Source organism: Platalea leucorodia (assembly GCF_965183815.1).
Source record: "Platalea leucorodia genome assembly, chromosome: 28".
NCBI lineage: Eukaryota > Metazoa > Chordata > Aves > Pelecaniformes > Threskiornithidae > Platalea > Platalea leucorodia.
Window position 1 is genome coordinate 654,790 of NC_138850.1, and position 17,287 is coordinate 672,076.

Here is a 17,287-nt window from a genome sequence, read left to right on the forward strand (position 1 = left end):
GGGGTGCTATAGTGGGGGGATGGTATAGGGGAAGGAGCTTGGGGGGGGTGCTATAGTGGGGGATGGTATAGGGGAAGGAGCTTGGGGGGGTGCTATAGTGGGGGGATGGTATAGGGGAAGGAGCTTGGGGGGGTGCTATAGTGGGGGGATGGTATAGGGGAAGGAGCTTGGGGGGGGTGCTATAGTGGGGGGATGGTATAGGGGAAGGAGCTTGGGGGGGTGCTATAGTGGGGGGATGGTATAGGGGAAGGAGCTTGGGGGGGTGCTATAGTGGGGGGATGGTATAGGGGAAGGAGCTTGGGGGGGGTGCTATAGTGGGGGGATGGTATAGGGGAAGGAGCTTGGGGGGGTGCTATAGTGGGGGGATGGTATAGGGGAAGGAGCTTGGGGGGGTGCTATAGTGGGGGGATGGTATAGGGGAAGGAGCTTGGGGGGGTGCTATAGTGGGGGGATGGTATAGGGGAAGGAGCTTGGGGGGGTGCTATAGTGGGGGGATGGTATAGGGGAAGGAGCTTGGGGGGGTGCTATAGTGGGGGGATGGTATAGGGGAAGGAGCTTGGGGGGGTGCTATAGTGGGGGGATGGTATAGGGGAAGGAGCTTGGGGGGGTGCTATAGTGGGGGGATGGTATAGGGGAAGGAGCTTGGGGGGGGTGCTATAGTGGGGGGATGGTATAGGGGAAGGAGCTTGGGGGGGTGCTATAGTGGGGGGATGGTATAGGGGAAGGAGCTTGGGGGGGTGCTATAGTGGGGGGATGGTATAGGGGAAGGAGCTTGGGGGGGTGCTATAGTGGGGGGATGGTATAGGGGAAGGAGCTGGGGGGGGGTGCTATAGTGGGGGGATGGTATAGGGGAAGGAGCTTGGGGGGGGTGCTATAGTGGGGGGATGGTATAGGGGAAGGAGCTTGGGGGGGGTGCTATAGTGGGGGGATGGTATAGGGGAAGGAGCTTGGGGGGGTGCTATAGTGGGGGGATGGTATAGGGGAAGGAGCTGGGGGGGGTGCTATAGTGGGGGGATGGTATAGGGGAAGGAGCTTGGGGGGGGTGTGCTATAGTGGGGGGATGGTATAGGGGAAGGAGCTTGGGGGGGGTGCTATAGTGGGGGGATGGTATAGGGGAAGGAGCTTGGGGGGGGTGCTATAGTGGGGGGATGGTATAGGGGAAGGAGCTTGGGGGGGGGTGATGGGACCCCCCCCCCCCCAATAAAACCCACCTGGGGGGGGGTCACCCCCCTCCTCCGCGTCGCGGTTTTGGGGTGCTGGTGGGTCCATCCCGGGGGGGGGAGGGGGTCACAGCAAACCTGCTCGGGAGAAAACGGGGTGCAAAGGGGAAAGGGGGGGGGGGGGGAAGCCATGGAGCCGGACTCCCCCCCCCCCCGTCCTTACCCCGGCTTTAGGGGTTACCCTGGCGCCCCAAAACAGTGGGGGGGGGGCTATTGGGGGGGCTGGGGGTCATTTGGGGGTGCCGGGGGTCTCAGTCACCCCTGGGATGAGTTGGGGTCCCCCCATTGCAGCCCCCCCACCCCCGGGATGTTTAGGGGTCCCCCCATCAAAGCCCCCCCCACCCCTGGGATGATTTAGGGGTTCCCTGGGATGAGTTGGGGGTCCCCTATTGTAGCCCCCCCCTCCCACTGGGATGATTTGGGGGTCCCCCCATCACCACCCCCCCACCCCCGGGATGTTTGGGGGTCCCCCAACGCCGCCCCCCCCCCCGGGATGATTTTGGGGTCCCCCATTGCAGCCCCCCCACCCCCGGGGTGATTTGGGGGTCCCCTGGGATGAGTTCGGGGGTCCCCCATCACAGCCCCCCACCCCTGGAACGATTTGGGGGTCCCCCCATCACAGCCCCCCCCCGGGATGATTTTGGGGTCCCCCATCGCCGCCTCCCCCCCCACCCGGGATGATTTCGGGGTCCCCCATCGCAGCCCCCCACCCCCGGGATGTTTGGGGTCCCCCGGGCCGATTTTGGGGTCCCCTATCGCAGCCCCCCACCCCCGGGATGTTTGGGGGTCCCCCCCATCGCCGCCCCCCCCCACGCGGGATGTTTAGGGGTCCCCCATCGCAGCCCCCCCCCCCCCGCGATGCATTGGGGTCCCCTGGGACGATTTTGGGGTCCCCCGCCTCTCTGCCCCCCCCACGCGGGATGTTTAGGGGTCCCCCATCGCAGTCCCCCCCCCCGTGATGCATTGGGGTCCCCCGGGCCGATTTTGGGGTCCCCCATCGCAGCCCCCCACCCCCGGGATGTTTGGGGGTCCCCCCCATCGCCGCCCCCCCCCACGCGGGATGTTTAGGGGGCCCCCATCGCAGCCCCCCCCCCGTGATGCATTGGGGTCCCCCGGGCCGATTTTGGGGTCCCCCATCGCAGCCCCCCACCCCCGGGATGTTTGGGGGTCCCCCCCATCGCCGCCCCCCCCCACCCGGGATGATTTCGGGGTCCCCCATCGCAGCCCCCCACCCCCGGGATGTTTGGGGGTCCCCCCCATCGCCGCCCCCCCCCACGCGGGATGTTTAGGGGGCCCCCATCGCAGCCCCCCCCCCCCCCGCGATGCATTGGGGTCCCCCGGGACGATTTTGGGGTCCCCCATCGCCGCCCCCCCGGGCCGATTTGGGGTGCCCCCCCCCCCCCCGGTACCTGCCGCGGTCACGCGTGGGGGGGGGGGGGGGGGGTCCGGCCCCGGTGCGGCGCAGGAGGCTGAGGCACGATCGCGGGGGGGGGGCGAGGTTTTGGGAGGGGGGGGGGGGCCTCGAGCGATCGAGCCGACACGGTCGCGGGGGGGGGGGGGGCGTGGGCGTGGCCGGGGGGCGTGGCCTCGCGGGGGCGTGGCCTCGCGGGGGCGGGGAGGCGGCCTGCATAGGTGTGGGTGCGCCTATAGGCGCGTTGGGGGGGGGCGTGAATGGGGGGGGTGCATATAGGGGCGCCTATAGGGGCGCCTATAGGGGTGTGCGTGGGGGGGGGGGGGGAAATAGAGGCGTGTACGTGGCTATAGGGGTGTGTATACGTGGGCATGGGGGGTATCGATGTGTGTGCATACGTGTGGGTGCGCGTACGTGTGCGTATAGGTGTGTACGGGGGTGAATGGAGGCGTATACGTGGCTATAGGGGTGTGTATACGTGGGCATGGGGGGTATAGATGTGTGTGCATACGTGTGGGTGCGGGTACGTGTGCGTATAGGTGTGTACGGGGGTGAATGGAGGCGTGTACGTGGCTATAGGGGTGTGTATACGTGGGCCTGGGGGGTATAGATGTGTGTGCATACGTGTGGGTGCGGGTACGTGTGCGTATAGGTGTGTACGGGGGTGAATGGAGGCGTATACGTGGCTATAGGGGTGTGTATACGTGGGCCTGGGGGGTATAGATGTGTGTGCATACGTGTGGGTGCGCGTACGTGTGCGTATAGGTGTGTACGGGGGTGAATGGAGGCGTATACGTGGCTATAGGGGGGTATATACCTGTGTGCGTGCATATATGTGCGTATACATGTGTATGTGTGTGCATATATGTGCTTATATGTGTGTACGGGGGTGAATATAGGTGTATACATGGGTACAGGGGAGTATAGACGCATGTATATGTATGTGCTTATGTGTGTGGGCGTATATATGTGCCTGTGTGTGCGTCTATGTGTGTATGGGTGTGCATATATGTGCGCATATGTGTGTATACATGTCTATGGGTGTGTATACGTGTACATGTGCCTCTGTATATGTATCTGTATGCGTGCATGGGTGCGTATATGTGTGTATACGTGTACGTATGCCTGTGTATATGTATCTATATGCGTGCATGGGTGCGTATATGTGTGTATACGTGTACGTATGCCTGTGTATATGTATCTGTATGCGTGCATGGGTGCGTATATGTGTGTATAATGTGTGTATACGCGTACGTATGCCTGTGTATATGTATCTGTATGCGTGCATGGGTGCGTATATGTGTGTATAATGTGTGTATACGCATACGTATGCCTGTGTATATGTATCTGTATGCGTGCATGGGTGCGTATATGTGTGTATAATGTGTGTATATGCGTACGTATGCCTGTGTATATGTATCTGTATGCGTGCATGGGTGCGTATATGTGTGTATACAGGTGCATATACATATGTACATATACATGTGTGTGTGTATGTGTGTATATACATGCATATATGTGTGTATACAGGCGTATGGGCGTGCGTATGTGCATCTGTGTGCATGGATATGCCTGTATATACGTATCTATACGTGTCTATAAGTGCCTATAGGCCCCATTTCGGCCTCTAGCAGCCTCGTCGCCCCCGTTTCCCCGCTAACCTCGGGCCTGCCCCCCCCCCCGCCACCCGAGCACCCCCAAATCCCACCGGAGACCTAAATTTCCACGGGGGGGGGGGGGGGGGGCACTTCATAAACGGGGTCGATTCGGTTTAACGGGGTTTAAAGGAGGCAGCCGCCATCTTGAGGCGCGGCGGCGGCGCCGTAAAACAAGATGGCGGCGCCCGCGTGGGACAGCACCGCCGCCCTTTCCTCGCCTCATCTTGAGGAGGAACGGGGTCAGGCGGAGCGTGGCGACTTATCCCTCACCGGGACTCGCCTCCGCGCCCGGCTTGAGGCCACCGGGGACCGGGCGGGCCGCGGAGACGGCGGGCGGCGGCGGGGAGTTGGGGGCCGCCATGGCGTACGGCAAAAGGAGGAGGGCGGGGCGCCGGTGGCCGCTTCCGGTTCCGGCGTGCGTAACGGCGTGGGGCGGGGGGGGGGGACGGACGTGGAGCCGCTGTGGCGGAGCGGGAGGTAAACACAGGCCGCGGCCCCGCCTTGGGGGGGGCAAGGGGGGGGGGGACAGGGGTGGGGGGAGCTTTGGGGGGGGTCAAGGGGGGTGGGGGGGGCTTTGGGGGGGTGTTGGAGCCGGGGGGGGGGCCGTGGGGGAGGGAGACATAGGGGGGATACGGGGGGGACGGTGCGGTGGGGGGGGGCAAGGGAGGGATATAGGGGTTATTGGAGGGGTGGGGGGCATTATAGGGATGGGGGGGCATTGGGGGGGGCCACTGGAGGGATGGGGGGGGCGTTGGTTGGATGTAGGGGGCATTGGAGGGGTGGGGGGGCATATGGGGGGGGCATTATAGGGATTTGGGGGGCCACTGGAGGGATGGGGGGGCATTGGGGGGGGCCACTGGAGGGATGGGGGGGCGTTGGTTGGATGTAGGGGGCATTGGAGGGGTGGGGGGGCATATGGGGGGGCATTATAGGGATTTGGGGGGCCACTGGAGGGATGGGGGGGCATTGGGGGGGGGCACTGGAGGGATGGGGGGGCGTTGGTTGGATGTAGGGGGCATTGGAGGGGTGGGGGGGCATATGGGGGGGCATTATAGGGCTGTGGGGGGCATTGGGGGTGCTATGAGGGCAGTGCAGTGGTGGGGGGGCATTTGGGGGGGCCATTGGAGGGGTGGGGGGGCATTGGTTGGATATAGGGGGCATTGGAGGGGTGGGAGGGACGTGGGGGGGCTTTATAGGGATGGGGGGGCATTGGGGGGATACGGGGGGCTGAGCAGTGGTGGGATGTGGGGGGAAATAAGGTTTTTGGGGTGCACTGCGTTGGAGGGGGCACTGGAGGGGCGTAGCGAGAGGGAATTGGGGGGGGGGCTGACCTTTTCCCGCTTGTTTTCCAGCCCCCCCATCCTGTTTTGGCCGATCCGGATCCCAAGTCATCGTCCCCGAGGGGGGGGGGGGTGTCTCTGCCCGGGGGGCGGGGGCTGCCCCTGCCCCTTCCGCCCCCCCCAAATTCGGCTCACCCCCAAAATGAAATAGGGCCCCTTGCTCCGCGCGGGGTGGGCTGGCGCTGAATGGCCCCCCCGCTAAGATGCTGGCCCCCCCCTGAAACGAAGCGGACCCCGCCGTCGCCCGGATTGGGGGGGACCCCGCCATGGGGGACGCGGAGGAGAGGCTGGCTTGGGGGACAAACGGAGGGGACGGACGTCGGACGCCTCCCGGGCAGCTGGGGGTCTCCCCGGGGGCGGATGAGGAGGAGGCGGGGGCGGCCGGTTCGGGGGGGACGTGTGACGGCGAGGACCCCGGGACACCCCCAAAAGTGGTAGGAGAGGAGGAGGAGGAGGAGGAGGAAGAGCTGGACCCCCGGATACAGGTGAGGGGTGGGTGTGGGAAGGGTCTTTTTCCCAGTTCCCCCCTTTTTTTTTGGGGGGGTGCAGTGGGTTTTGGGGTTCCCTTCCCTCACCCCGCCTTTGGCTTCTCCCTTCCCCAGGAGGAGCTGGAGCATCTCAACCAGGCCAACGAGGAGATCAACCGGGTGGAGCTCCAGCTGGATGTGAGCTGCTCCCAGCCCCTAACTGGTCCCCCAGCCCCTAACTGGTCCCCTAGTCCTTGTTCCCAGCCCCTAACTGGTCCCCTAGTCCTTGTTCCCAGCCCTTAACTGGGTTCCCCAGCCCCTAACTGGTCCCCCAGTCCTCGTTCCCAGTCCTTAATTGGTCCCCTAGTCCTTAATCAGTCCCCCAGTCCTTGTTCCCAGCTCTTAACTGGGTCCCCCAGCCCCTAACTGGTCCCCCAGTGCTTGTCCCCTAGTCTTTAACCAGTCCCCCAGTCCTTAGCCAGTCCCCCAGTCCTTGTTCCCAGCCCTTAACTGGGCTCCCCATCCCCTAACTGGTCCCCCAGTCCTCATTCCCAGCCCCTAACTGGTCCCCCAGTCCTCGATCCCAGTCCTTAACTGGTCCCCCAGTCCTTGTTCCCAGCCCTTAACTGGGTCCCCCAGCCCCTAACTGGTCCCCCAGTGCTTGTTCCCAGCCCCTAACTGGTCCCCCAGTGCTTGTTCCCAGCCCCTAACTGGTCCCCCAGTCCTCGTTCCCAGTCCTTAATCGGTCCCCCAGTCCTTAATTGGTCCCCCAGTCCTTGTTCCCAGCTCTTAACTGGGTCCCCCAGCCCCTAACTGGTCCCCCAGTACTTGTCCCCTAGTCTTTAACCAGTCCCCCAGTCCTTAGCCAGTCCCCCAGTCCTTGTTCCCAGCCCCTAACTGGTCCCCCAGTCCTTGTTCCCAGCCCTTAACTGGGCTCCCCATCCCCTAACTGGTCCCCCAGTCCTCGTTCCCAGCCCCTAACTGGTCCCCCAGTCCTCGTACCCAGTCCTTAATCGGTCCCCCAGTCCTTAATTGGTCCTCCAGTCCTTGTTCCCAGCCCTTAACTGGGTTCCCCAGCCCCTAACTGGTCCCCCAGTCCTCGTTCCCAGCCCCTAACTGGTCCCCCAGTCCTCGTTCCCAGCCCTTAACTGGGACCCCCAGCCCTTAACGGGACCCCCAGTCCTTGTTCCCAGTCCTTAACCAGTTGCCCACTCCTTAACCAGTTGCCCACTCCTTAACCAGTTGCCCAGTCCTTAACCGGTCCCCCAGTCCTTGTTCCTCAGTCCTTAACCGGGTCCCCCAGCCCCTAACTGGTCCCCCAGTCCTTGTTCCCAGCCCTTAACTGGGTCCCCCAGCCCCTAACTGGTCCCCCAGTCCTTGTTCCCACTCCTTATCTGGTCCTTAACCAGTCCCCCCCCAGTCCTTAACTGGTCCCTGCTGGTTTTGGGCTCGGTGGGACGACACCCGCTGCCGAGGGCTCTCCCTGGGTGCGATGAGGGACAGGAGGGCGCGGGGATGAGACGTTCTTTGCTCCTCCCCCGCCCCCAGGAAGCCCGCACCGCCTATCGCCGCATCCTTTCCGAATCGGCGAGGAAGCTCAACGCCCAAGGCTCCCAGTTGGGCAACTGCATCGAGAAAGCTCGACCCTACTACGAAGCCCGACGCCTCGCCAAGGAGGTACCGACAGCACCCAAGGGTGCAGAGAAACGGGTGGGGGGTGCGGGTCTTCTTCTCCCTTCCCCAGCGTCGTAACCCCGTCCCCGCTCGCCGCGCAGGCTCAGCAGGAGACGCAGAAAGCGGCGTTGCGGTACGAGCGAGCCGTCAGCATGCACAACGCCGCTCGCGAGATGGTTTTCGTGGCGGAGCAAGGGGTCATGGCCGACAAGAACCGCTTGGATCCCACCTGGCAGGAGATGCTCAACCACGCTACTTGCAAAGTACGGGGAGGTTCTTCAGCCCCAGGAGGGGTGCGATGGGGCCTGGGAGGAGGCGGCTGGAGGTTGGGGGTGATGGGGACGGGGGGGACCCCGCTTCTGAAGGGGTTTTGGGGTGTCCTCAGGTCAACGAGGCGGAGGAAGAGCGGCTGCGGAGCGAGCGGGAGCACCAGCGCGTGACCCAGTTGTGTCAGCAAGCCGAGGCCAAGGTCCAAGCCCTCCAGAAGTCCCTCAAGCGCGTCATCGTTAAGAGCAAGCCTTATTTCGAGCTTAAAGCCCAGTTCAACCAGATCCTCGAGGTACTGGGTGGGGGGCAGACAGGGCTCCGCCGTGGGCGGTGGGGCCCCTCGGGCTGGTGAGGGGCACGGGGATCCCAGTTTGGGGAGGATCCTGCTGCTTTCTCCCAGCTTTCGGGAGGAGAAAAGGAGGCTGGGGCGGGGGGGGGTCTGCCCCGCGTTTTGGGAAGGGACGTTGGGACACCGAGGTGGCCGCGGTGGCCGACCGCCATCTCCCATCCTCCTGCAGGAGCACAAGGCCAAGGTGACGGCGCTGGAGCGGTTGGTGTCACAAGCCAAAACGCGTTATTCAGTGGCCCTGCGTAACCTGGAGCAGATCAGCGAACAGATCCACGCTCGCCGTCTCCAACGCCTCATTGTCCGTCGAGCTTCGCCGGTGGGAGCCGAAGCCAGTCCCCAACACGCCAGTACCGAGGTGGGGGTGACAGGAGGGACACATTTGGGGGCCGAGTGCCCCCCAGCCGACACGCTTTCGGTGCTCAGCCTTCAAACCATCGCCTCCGACCTGCAGAAGTTCGACTCGGTCGAACATTTATTGGGTTTGTCGGACGCTACCAGCCTCAACAGCGACGAGCTGGAGGAACGGGAGCAACGCCGGGGTGGGCAGGGGCACTTCAAACATCACCGAAGCATCAGCCTTTAGCCCCACCCCGAGCCCCGCCCCCGTAGCATCTCCTCTCCCTGGGGAACCCCGAAAAGACGGAGCGGGGTCGGTGGGTGCTGCCGTTATCTCCCGCCGAGGCTGCGGGGGGGGAGGATGGAGCTGACGGAGCTTGGAAGCCCCTTGTTGACAACGGTGACACCATCGGGGGCCAAAATTCGGGGGGTTGTTGGGGTTCACCCCTCCGAATTGGGTGGATGAAGTGGGGGAGGGCGGTGGGAGCCGTGTCCCGCGGGACCGCGCGCGCCCCGCGTTGGGATACTGAGTTAAGCTGCCCCGTTGGGTGTTGGCGGCGAGCGGCTGGGTGGGCGAAGCTGCTAACAAAGCTGCTCAGTCGCGGCCCCTCCTCGGCGCAGGAGCTCGGGGGCGGGGGGGGGGGCTGTCCCCCTGCCCATCCCCCCTCCTTTCACCCCAGCCCCCCCAAATTTCAGCCATTTTTTGGGGGGTCTTTTCCAGCAAAAGGCGAGGCAGAAGCCCAATTGCACTAATGGGGGGGGGGGGGGACCCCGCAGCTGTTTCGGGGTACGGGGTCGGGGGGGGCCTGCGGCCGTGCCGGGGCTGTGATGAGAACCACGCTGGTTCGAGGCAGCCCCGGAGGCGGTTGCCGTGTATTTTTCCGGTGAGTAAAATTTATTCCCCCCCCCCTCCTTCAACGGTGGTTTTATTTCCTCGGTTGTACCCCCCCCAAAAAAAACCCCCCAAAACACCCCAAAAACCCCACCACGATGCTATTCCGGCATCTGGGGAAACGGCTCGAAGCCTGGAGGTTGCGGTAACGGCTTCGGGAACGGGAGCGTTGCGGCGATTTTCCTTCCCGAGCTTTTAAAAATCCATCCCGGGGACGGGGTGGAATCCCCGGAGCTTGAAAACCCAAGCCAATAGCCCCAAATATTATTAACAGAAATAAATATCACTATTATTAGTAATTATATTAATATTCACGCTCTACATTTTCCTTATTAACGCCTGAAAAAACGACGCCTGGGTTTTAAATATCTCAATTCCCTTTTTTAATTCCCCACAGGTTGATTTTGAGCAGTTTAATTTGCCCATTTACGTGATTTTTTTTTAAAGAATATGGATTTCCTTCGGGCTGGGGTTGGGTTTTGGGGTAACATCAGGCTTTTTTGGGGGTGTAGGGTGCTGCTCCTGCTCTTCCCGGTGGGTTTTACCCGGCGTTTCCCAGCCGGCTCGGAGGGAAAATAGGAAATTTGGGGGGAAAGAGGGGAAAATGAAGGGGTTCAAGGGCTGGGTTTTGCGTGGGGAAGGGGGGGGGGGCTCGGGGGGACTGGGACCCCCCCAGATTTGGGGGTTCCTGGGGTTTGTGGCTGGGGAGGAAGCTGGTGGCACCCCAAGGGGTTTGGGGGTCCCACTGCTGGCACCCCAAGGATTTGGGGGTCCCATCCGTGGCCCCCCCACCCCAAAATAGGGTGGGGTAGGGTGCCCATCACCCCAAGGGGTTTGGGGGTCCCACTGCTGGCACCCCAAGGATTTGGGGGTCCCATCTGTGGCCCCCCCACCCCAAAATAGGGTGGGGTAGGGTGCCCATCACCCCAAGGATTTGGGGGTCCCATCTCTGGCCCCCCCACCCCAAAATAGGGTGGGGTAGGGTGCCCATCACCCCAAGGGGTTTGGGGGTCCCACTGCTGGCACCCCAAGGATTTGGGGGTCCCATCTGTGGCCCCCCACCCCAAAATAGGGTGGGGTAGGGTGCCCATCACCCCAAGGGATTTGGGGGTCCCACTGCTGGTACCCCAAGGATTTGGGGGTCCCATCTCTGTGTCCCCCCCCAAAACAGGGGTGGGGTGGCTGCGGGTGCCTGTTCACAGCACCCCAAGGGATTTGGGGGTCCCGCTGCTGGCCCCGCACCCCAAAACTCATCCTGGGAGAGCATCCAGGCGGACACCACCGAGCCGGCCACGTCCCGAAGTCACAAATATATTTGCTCCCTCCAGCCATGAACATTTTTTGGGGTCACCCCCTCCTTTTTTTGGGGTCACCCCTCCTTTTTTTGGGGTCAGTCGTCCTTTTTTGGGGTCACCCCTCCTTTTTTGACAGTCAATCCTCCTTTTTTGAGGGTCACCCCCTCCTTTTTTTGGGGTCAATCCTCATTTTTTTGAGGTCACCCCTTCCTTTTTTGGGGTCACCCCTCCTTTTTCGGGGTCATTCGTCCTTTTTTGAGGGTCACCCCCTCCTTTTTTGGGGTCAATCCTCCTTTTTCCAGGGTCAATCCTCCTTTTTTGGGGGTCACCCCCTCCTTTTTTGGGGTCAATCCTCCTTTTTTGAGGGTCACCCCTCCTTTTTTGAGGGTCACCCCTCCTTTTTTGGGGGTCAATCCTCCTTTTTTCAGGGTCAATCCTCCTTTTTTGGGGGTCACCCCTCCTTTTTTTGAGGTCACCCCTCCTTTTTTTGAGGTCACCCCTCCTTTTTTTGAGGTCACCCCTCCTTTTTTGGGGTCAATCCTCCTTTTTTAGGGTCAATCCTCCTTTTTTTAAGGGTCACCCCTTCCTTTTTTGGGGTCAATCCTCCTTTTTTAGGGTCAATCCTCCTTTTTTTAAGGGTCACCCCTTCCTTTTTTGGGGTCAATCCTCCTTTTTTGGGGTCAATCCTCCTTTTTTGGGGTCAATCCTCCTTTTTTTGAGGTCACTCCTCCTTTTTTTGAGGTCACCCCTCCTTTTTTGGGGTCAATCCTCCTTTTTTTGAGGTCAATCTTCCTTTTTTTGAGGTCACCCCTCCTTTTTTAGGGTCAATCCTCCTTTTTTTAAGGGTCACCCCTTCCTTTTTTGGGGTCACCCCTCCTTTTTTTGGGGTCACCCCTCCTTTTTTTGAGGTCACCCCTCCTTTTTTTGAGGTCACCCCTCCTTTTTTGGGGTCAATCCTCCTTTTTTTGAGGTCACCCCTCCTTTTTTTGAGGTCAATCCTCCTTTTTTAGGGTCAATCCTCCTTTTTTTAAGGGTCACCCCTTCCTTTTTTGGGGTCAATCCTCCTTTTTTGGGGTCAATCCTCCTTTTTTGGGGTCAATCCTCCTTTTTTGAGGTTCACCCCTTCCTTTTTTGGCATCACCCCTCCTTTTTTGACACTCCCCCCTTCCCTTTCTGACTATCCCCCCTTTTTTTCGGCGGGGGGTCCCCCTTTTCCCCCCCGGCCGCGACCCTCAATCGCCCCTCCGACGCAATTCCTCCTCCCCTTCTTTTTCCCACCTCCATCCCAAATCCCCCCCCTTCCCCTGCCGACTCATGGAGCCGCCGATGCTTCACCAAACCGGACCGGACGCCGAACCTCTTCCCGCAGACGCAACAGGGATACGGCTTCTCTCCCGTATGGATCCGACGATGCCGATGGAGGTTGGAGCTTTGAACGAAGCGTTTCCCGCAAGCCGGACACTCGTAGGGTCGTTCTCCCGTATGGAGCCGTTGATGGATAACGAGGACGGAACGAGCGCGGAATCCTTTCCCGCATTCCCCGCATTTATAAGGTTTTTCTCCCGTATGTAATCCTTGATGTCGTACCAAGCTGGAGCTGACCCGAAAGCGTTTTCCGCACTCGGAACATGTATAGGGAGTTTCGCCGGCGTGGGATCGCCTATGGATAAGGAGATCCGAGCTTTGGATGAAGCTTTTCCCACATTCCGGACACTTGTAGGGTTTTTCCCCCGTATGCCGACCTTGATGGCGGATGAGATGGGATCGTTCGTTAAAGGATTTCCCGCAAAACGAGCAGGAAAAGGGTTTTTCTCCGGTGTGAGTTCGACGATGCTGGATAAGATCCGAGCTTTGCCCGAAACTTTTCCCGCATTCGGGACATTGATAAGGTTTTTCTCCGGTGTGGATCCGTTGATGACGGAAAAGATTAGACCGAGCGCTGAAACATTTCCCACATTCGGAACAAATATAGGGAATATCATCCGGACGGCTCCGGGAATGCAGGATACGCTCAACCTTTAAGCTTTTTCCATAGGGAATTTCCATCCCGTGTAGGCGTTGATGACGGAGGAGGTTGGATCGACGGCTGAAGCATTTCTGGCAATCGGGACAACGATGGGGTTTTTCACCCGTATGGGTTTTTTGATGGGAATTCAGGTGGGAATTCCAGGTAAAAGTTTTCCCGCATTTCGGACAGGGATAAGGACGTTCTCCGGAGTGGATGCGTTGGTGGCGGAGGAGGTAGGCGCTGTGGTTGAAGCTCTTCCCGCATTCGGTGCATAAAAATCTCCTCTTATCCCTCGGGATTGGGTCCTCCGGGATGTCAAATCCCTTTTCAGGGAGAAGGGGATGAGCTGAATCCGTTCCCGAGGGATTTTCCTGATGGTTTGGTGTGGTTGTGCTCATCCCAGCGCTGGCTGGTCCTTCGCCTGCTGGGAAAGGCGGGATGAGGGCAGGGAGGGATGGGGGGATTTGGGATGAGGGCAGGGAGGGATGGGAGGGATTTGGGATGAGGGCAGGGAGGGATGGGAGGGATTTGGGGAGGGATGGGAGGATTTGGGAAGGCAAGGAGGGATGGGAGGGATTTGGGATGAGGGCAGGGAGGGATGGGGGGATTTGGGGAGGGATGGGAGGATTTGGGGAGGCAAGGAGGGATGGGAGGGATTTGGGATGAGGGCAGGGAGGGATGGGAGGGATTTGGGGAGGGATGGGAGGGATTTGGGATGAGGGCAGGGAGGGATGGGAGGGATTTGGGATGAGGGCAGGGAGGGATGGGAGGATTTTGGGAGGAATGGGAGGATTTGGGAAGGCAAGGAGGGATGGGAGGGATTTGGGATGAGGGCAGGGAGGGATGGGAGGGATTTGGGGAGGGATGGGAGGATTTGGGAAGGCAAGGAGGGATGGGAGGGATTTGGGATGAGGGCAGGGAGGGATGGGAGGGATTTGGGGAGGGATGGGAGGATTTGGGAGGAATGGGAGGATTTGGGAAGGTGGGGAGGGATGGGAGGGATTTGGGATGAGGGCAGGGAGGGATGGGAGGGATTTGGGAAGGTGGGGAGGGATGGGAGGGATTTGGGGAGGGATGGGAGGATTTGGGATGAGGGCAGGGAGGGATGGGGGGATTTGGGGAGGAATGGGAGGACTTGGGAAGGCAATGAGGGATGCAGGATTTGGGAAGGTGGGGAGGGATGGGAGGGATTTGGGATGAGGGCAGGGAGGGATGGGAGGATTTGGGGAGGCAAGGAGGGATGGGAGGGATTTGGGATGAGGGCAGGGAGGGATGGGAGGGATTTGGGATGAGGGCAGGGAGGGATGGGAGGATTTTGGGAGGAATGGGAGGATTTGGGAAGGCAAGGAGGGATGGGAGGGATTTGGGATGAGGGCAGGGAGGGATGGGGGGATTTGGGGAGGGATGGGAGGATTTGGGAAGGCAAGGAGGGATGGGAGGGATTTGGGATGAGGGCAGGGAGGGATGGGAGGGATTTGGGGAGGGATGGGAGGATTTGGGAGGAATGGGAGGATTTGGGAAGGTGGGGAGGGATGGGAGGGATTTGGGATGAGGGCAGGGAGGGATGGGAGGGATTTGGGAAGGTGGGGAGGGATGGGAGGGATTTGGGGAGGGATGGGAGGATTTGGGATGAGGGCAGGGAGGGATGGGGGGATTTGGGGAGGAATGGGAGGATTTGGGAAGCAGCAAGGGATGGGGAGGATTTGGGAAGGTGAGGATGAGGGGACTTGGGGAGGGATGGTGGGATTTGGGGAGGCAGGGAGGGATGGAGGGATTTTGGGATGAGGGCAGAGAGGGATGGAGGGGCTTTGGGAAGGTGGAGAGGGATGGGGAAATTTGGGATGGACCTGCTCACCCGGCGAGGCCGATGCCTCGTGGTTCTCCTGCATGGCCGGCGAAACCCCGTCCTCCTCCAGCCCCCAAAGCAGCGAACGCCTCCGTCGGTCCCTGCGATCCCAAAATCCCAGAGGGATCCAGGGATGGGCAGGAGGACGCGAGGTCCCTCGGGGGGTCCCCGTTCAGGCCCTGGAGGGATAAATGCGGTTGTGCGTCAGCCGGGTGTGATGGTTAAAAGGGCGAAGCATCCTCCTGGAAGGGCTCGGGAGCCGTATCCCCGGTTCCTAAAGCGATCCGGGAGAGGAACGGGAGGGAAATGGGATGCTGAAGCCTCCGGGAGGGAAACGCTGAGGCTGGGGGGGCTCTAGATGGGGTCCAGGGCAGCGCTGGGACGGAGCTGAGCATCCCTGGGGCTGAGCAGGGCGTTCCCGGGACCCGGCAAAGTGGCCCAGGACCCAGCAGGGCAGCTCCAGGGCTGGGAAAAGCATCCCTGGGACCGGGAAAAGCATCCCTGGGACCAGGAAAAGCATCCCTGGGACCAAACCGAGCATCCCAGGACTGGGAAAAGCATCCCTGGGACCGAACCAAGCATCCCTGGGACTGGGAAAAGCATCTCTGGGACCGGGAAAAGCATCCCTGGGACCGAATTGAGCATCCCTAGGACCGGGAAAAGCATCCCTGGGACCGAAGTGAGCATCCCAGGACCGGGAAAAGCATCCCTGGGACCGAAGTGAGCATCCCAGGACCGGGAAAAGCATCCCTGGGACCGAATTGAGCATCCCTAGGACCGGGAAAAGCATCCCTGGGACCGAAGTGAGCATCCCAGGACCGGGAAAAGCATCCCTGGGACCGAAGTGAGCATCCCAGGACCGGGAAAAGCATCCCTGGGACCGAAGTGAGCATCCCAGGACCGGGAAAAGCATCCCTGGGACCGAAGTGAGCATCCCAGGACCGGGAAAAGCATCCCTGGGACCGAAGTGAGCATCCCAGGACCGGGAAAAGCATCCCTGGGACCGAAGTGAGCATCCTGGGACCAAACTGAGTATCTCTGGGACCCAGCGGGGCATCCCTGGGACCGGGTGGAGCATCCTGAGGACTGGACAGTGTCCCGGTACACAGCAGGGCATCACCGGGACCGGGAAAAGCATCTCCAGGACCAGGAAAAGCATCCCTGGGAGCGGGTAAGAGCATCCCCGGCCCGAACCCGAGCATCCCCGGTACCCGCCGGAGCATCCCTGGGACTGAGCTGGGCATCCCTGGGACTGAGCTGGGCATCCCCAGGACCAGGCAGGGCATCCCTAGGACCGGGAAAAGCATCTCTGGGAGCGGGTAAGAGCATCCCCGGCCCGAACCCGAGCATCCCTGGTACCCGCCGGAGCATCCCTGGGACTGAGCCGAGCAGCTCTGGTACCGAGCTGGGCATCCCTAGGACCAGGCAGAGCATCTCCGGGACCGGGAAAAGCATCTCCAGGACGGGGAAAAGCATCTCCAGGACGTGGAAAAGCATCCCTAGGACCGGGAAGAGCATCCCTAGGACCGGGAAAAGCATCTCTGGGAGCGGGTAAGAGCATCCCCGGCCCGAACCCGAGCATCCCTGGGACTGAGCTGGGCATCCCTGGGACTGAGCTGGGCATCCCCAGGACCAGGCAGGGCATCCCTAGGACCGGGAAGAGCATCCCTAGGACCGGGAAAAGCATCCCTGGGAGCGGGTAAGAGCATCCCCGGCCCGAACCCGAGCATCCCCGGTACCCGCCGGAGCATCCCTGGGACTGAGCTGGGCATCCCCAGGACCAGGCAGGGCATCCCCAGGACCAGGCAGGGCATCCCTGGGACCGGGAAGAGCATCCCTAGGACCGGGAAAAGCATCTCTGGGAGCGGGTAAGAGCATCCCCGGCCCGAACCCGAGCATCCCCGGTACCCAGCCGGGCATCCCCAGGACCAGGCAGGGCATCCCCAGGACCAGGCAGGGCATCCCTAGGACCGGGAAGAGCATCCCTAGGACCGGGAAGAGCATCCCTAGGACCGGGAAAAGCATCTCTGGGAGCGGGAAAAGCATCTCTAGGAGCGGGTAAGAGCATCCCCGGCCCGAACCCGAGCATCCCTGGTACGCAGCGGGGCATCCCTGGGACTGAGCTGGGCATCCCCAGGACCAGGCAGGGCATCCCTAGGACCGGGAAGAGCATCCCTAGGACCGGGAAGAGCATCCCTGGGACCGGGAAGAGCATCCCTGGGACCGGGAAAAGCATCCCTGGGAGCGGGTAAGAGCATCCCCGGCCCGAACCCGAGCATCCCCGGTACCCAGCCGGGCATCCCTGGGACTGAGCTGGGCATCCCTGGGACTGAGCTGGGCATCCCCAGGACCAGGCAGGGCATCCCTAGGACCGGGAAGAGCATCCCTAGGACCGGGAAAAGCATCTCTGGGAGCGGGTAAGAGCATCCCCGGCCCGAACCCGAGCATCCCTGGTACCCGCCGGAGCATCCCTGGGACTGAGCCGAGCAGCTCTGGTACCGAGCTGGGCATCCCTAGGACCAGG

The 17,287-nt window shown here is 61.5% G+C and overlaps 1 protein-coding gene across 1 annotated transcript; it reads left to right on the forward strand.

Moving 5' to 3' along the window:
* The first annotated feature begins 4,715 nt into the window (after nt 1-4,715).
* On the forward strand, nt 4,716-9,978 carry SH3BP5L (SH3 binding domain protein 5 like). Its single transcript, XM_082333976.1, has 7 exons — nt 4,716-4,766; nt 5,642-6,114; nt 6,232-6,294; nt 7,645-7,773; nt 7,872-8,033; nt 8,156-8,329; nt 8,556-9,978. Exons 2-7 carry the CDS (start codon nt 5,896-5,898, stop codon nt 8,967-8,969), a joined length of 1,161 nt encoding a protein of 386 aa, XP_082190102.1. The 5' UTR covers nt 4,716-4,766; nt 5,642-5,895; the 3' UTR covers nt 8,970-9,978.
* Nucleotides 9,979-17,287: the final 7,309 nt, after the last annotated feature.

Coding starts and splice junctions, on each gene's coding strand:
- SH3BP5L (XM_082333976.1), top strand. CDS start 5,896: ATGGGGGACGCGGAGGAGAGGCTGGCTTGGGGGACAAACGGAGGGGAC. Junction 6,115..6,231: donor AGCTGGACCCCCGGATACAG/GTGAGGGGTGGG, acceptor TCCCTTCCCCAG/GAGGAGCTGGAGCATCTCAA. Junction 6,295..7,644: donor GGGTGGAGCTCCAGCTGGAT/GTGAGCTGCTCC, acceptor CCCCGCCCCCAG/GAAGCCCGCACCGCCTATCG.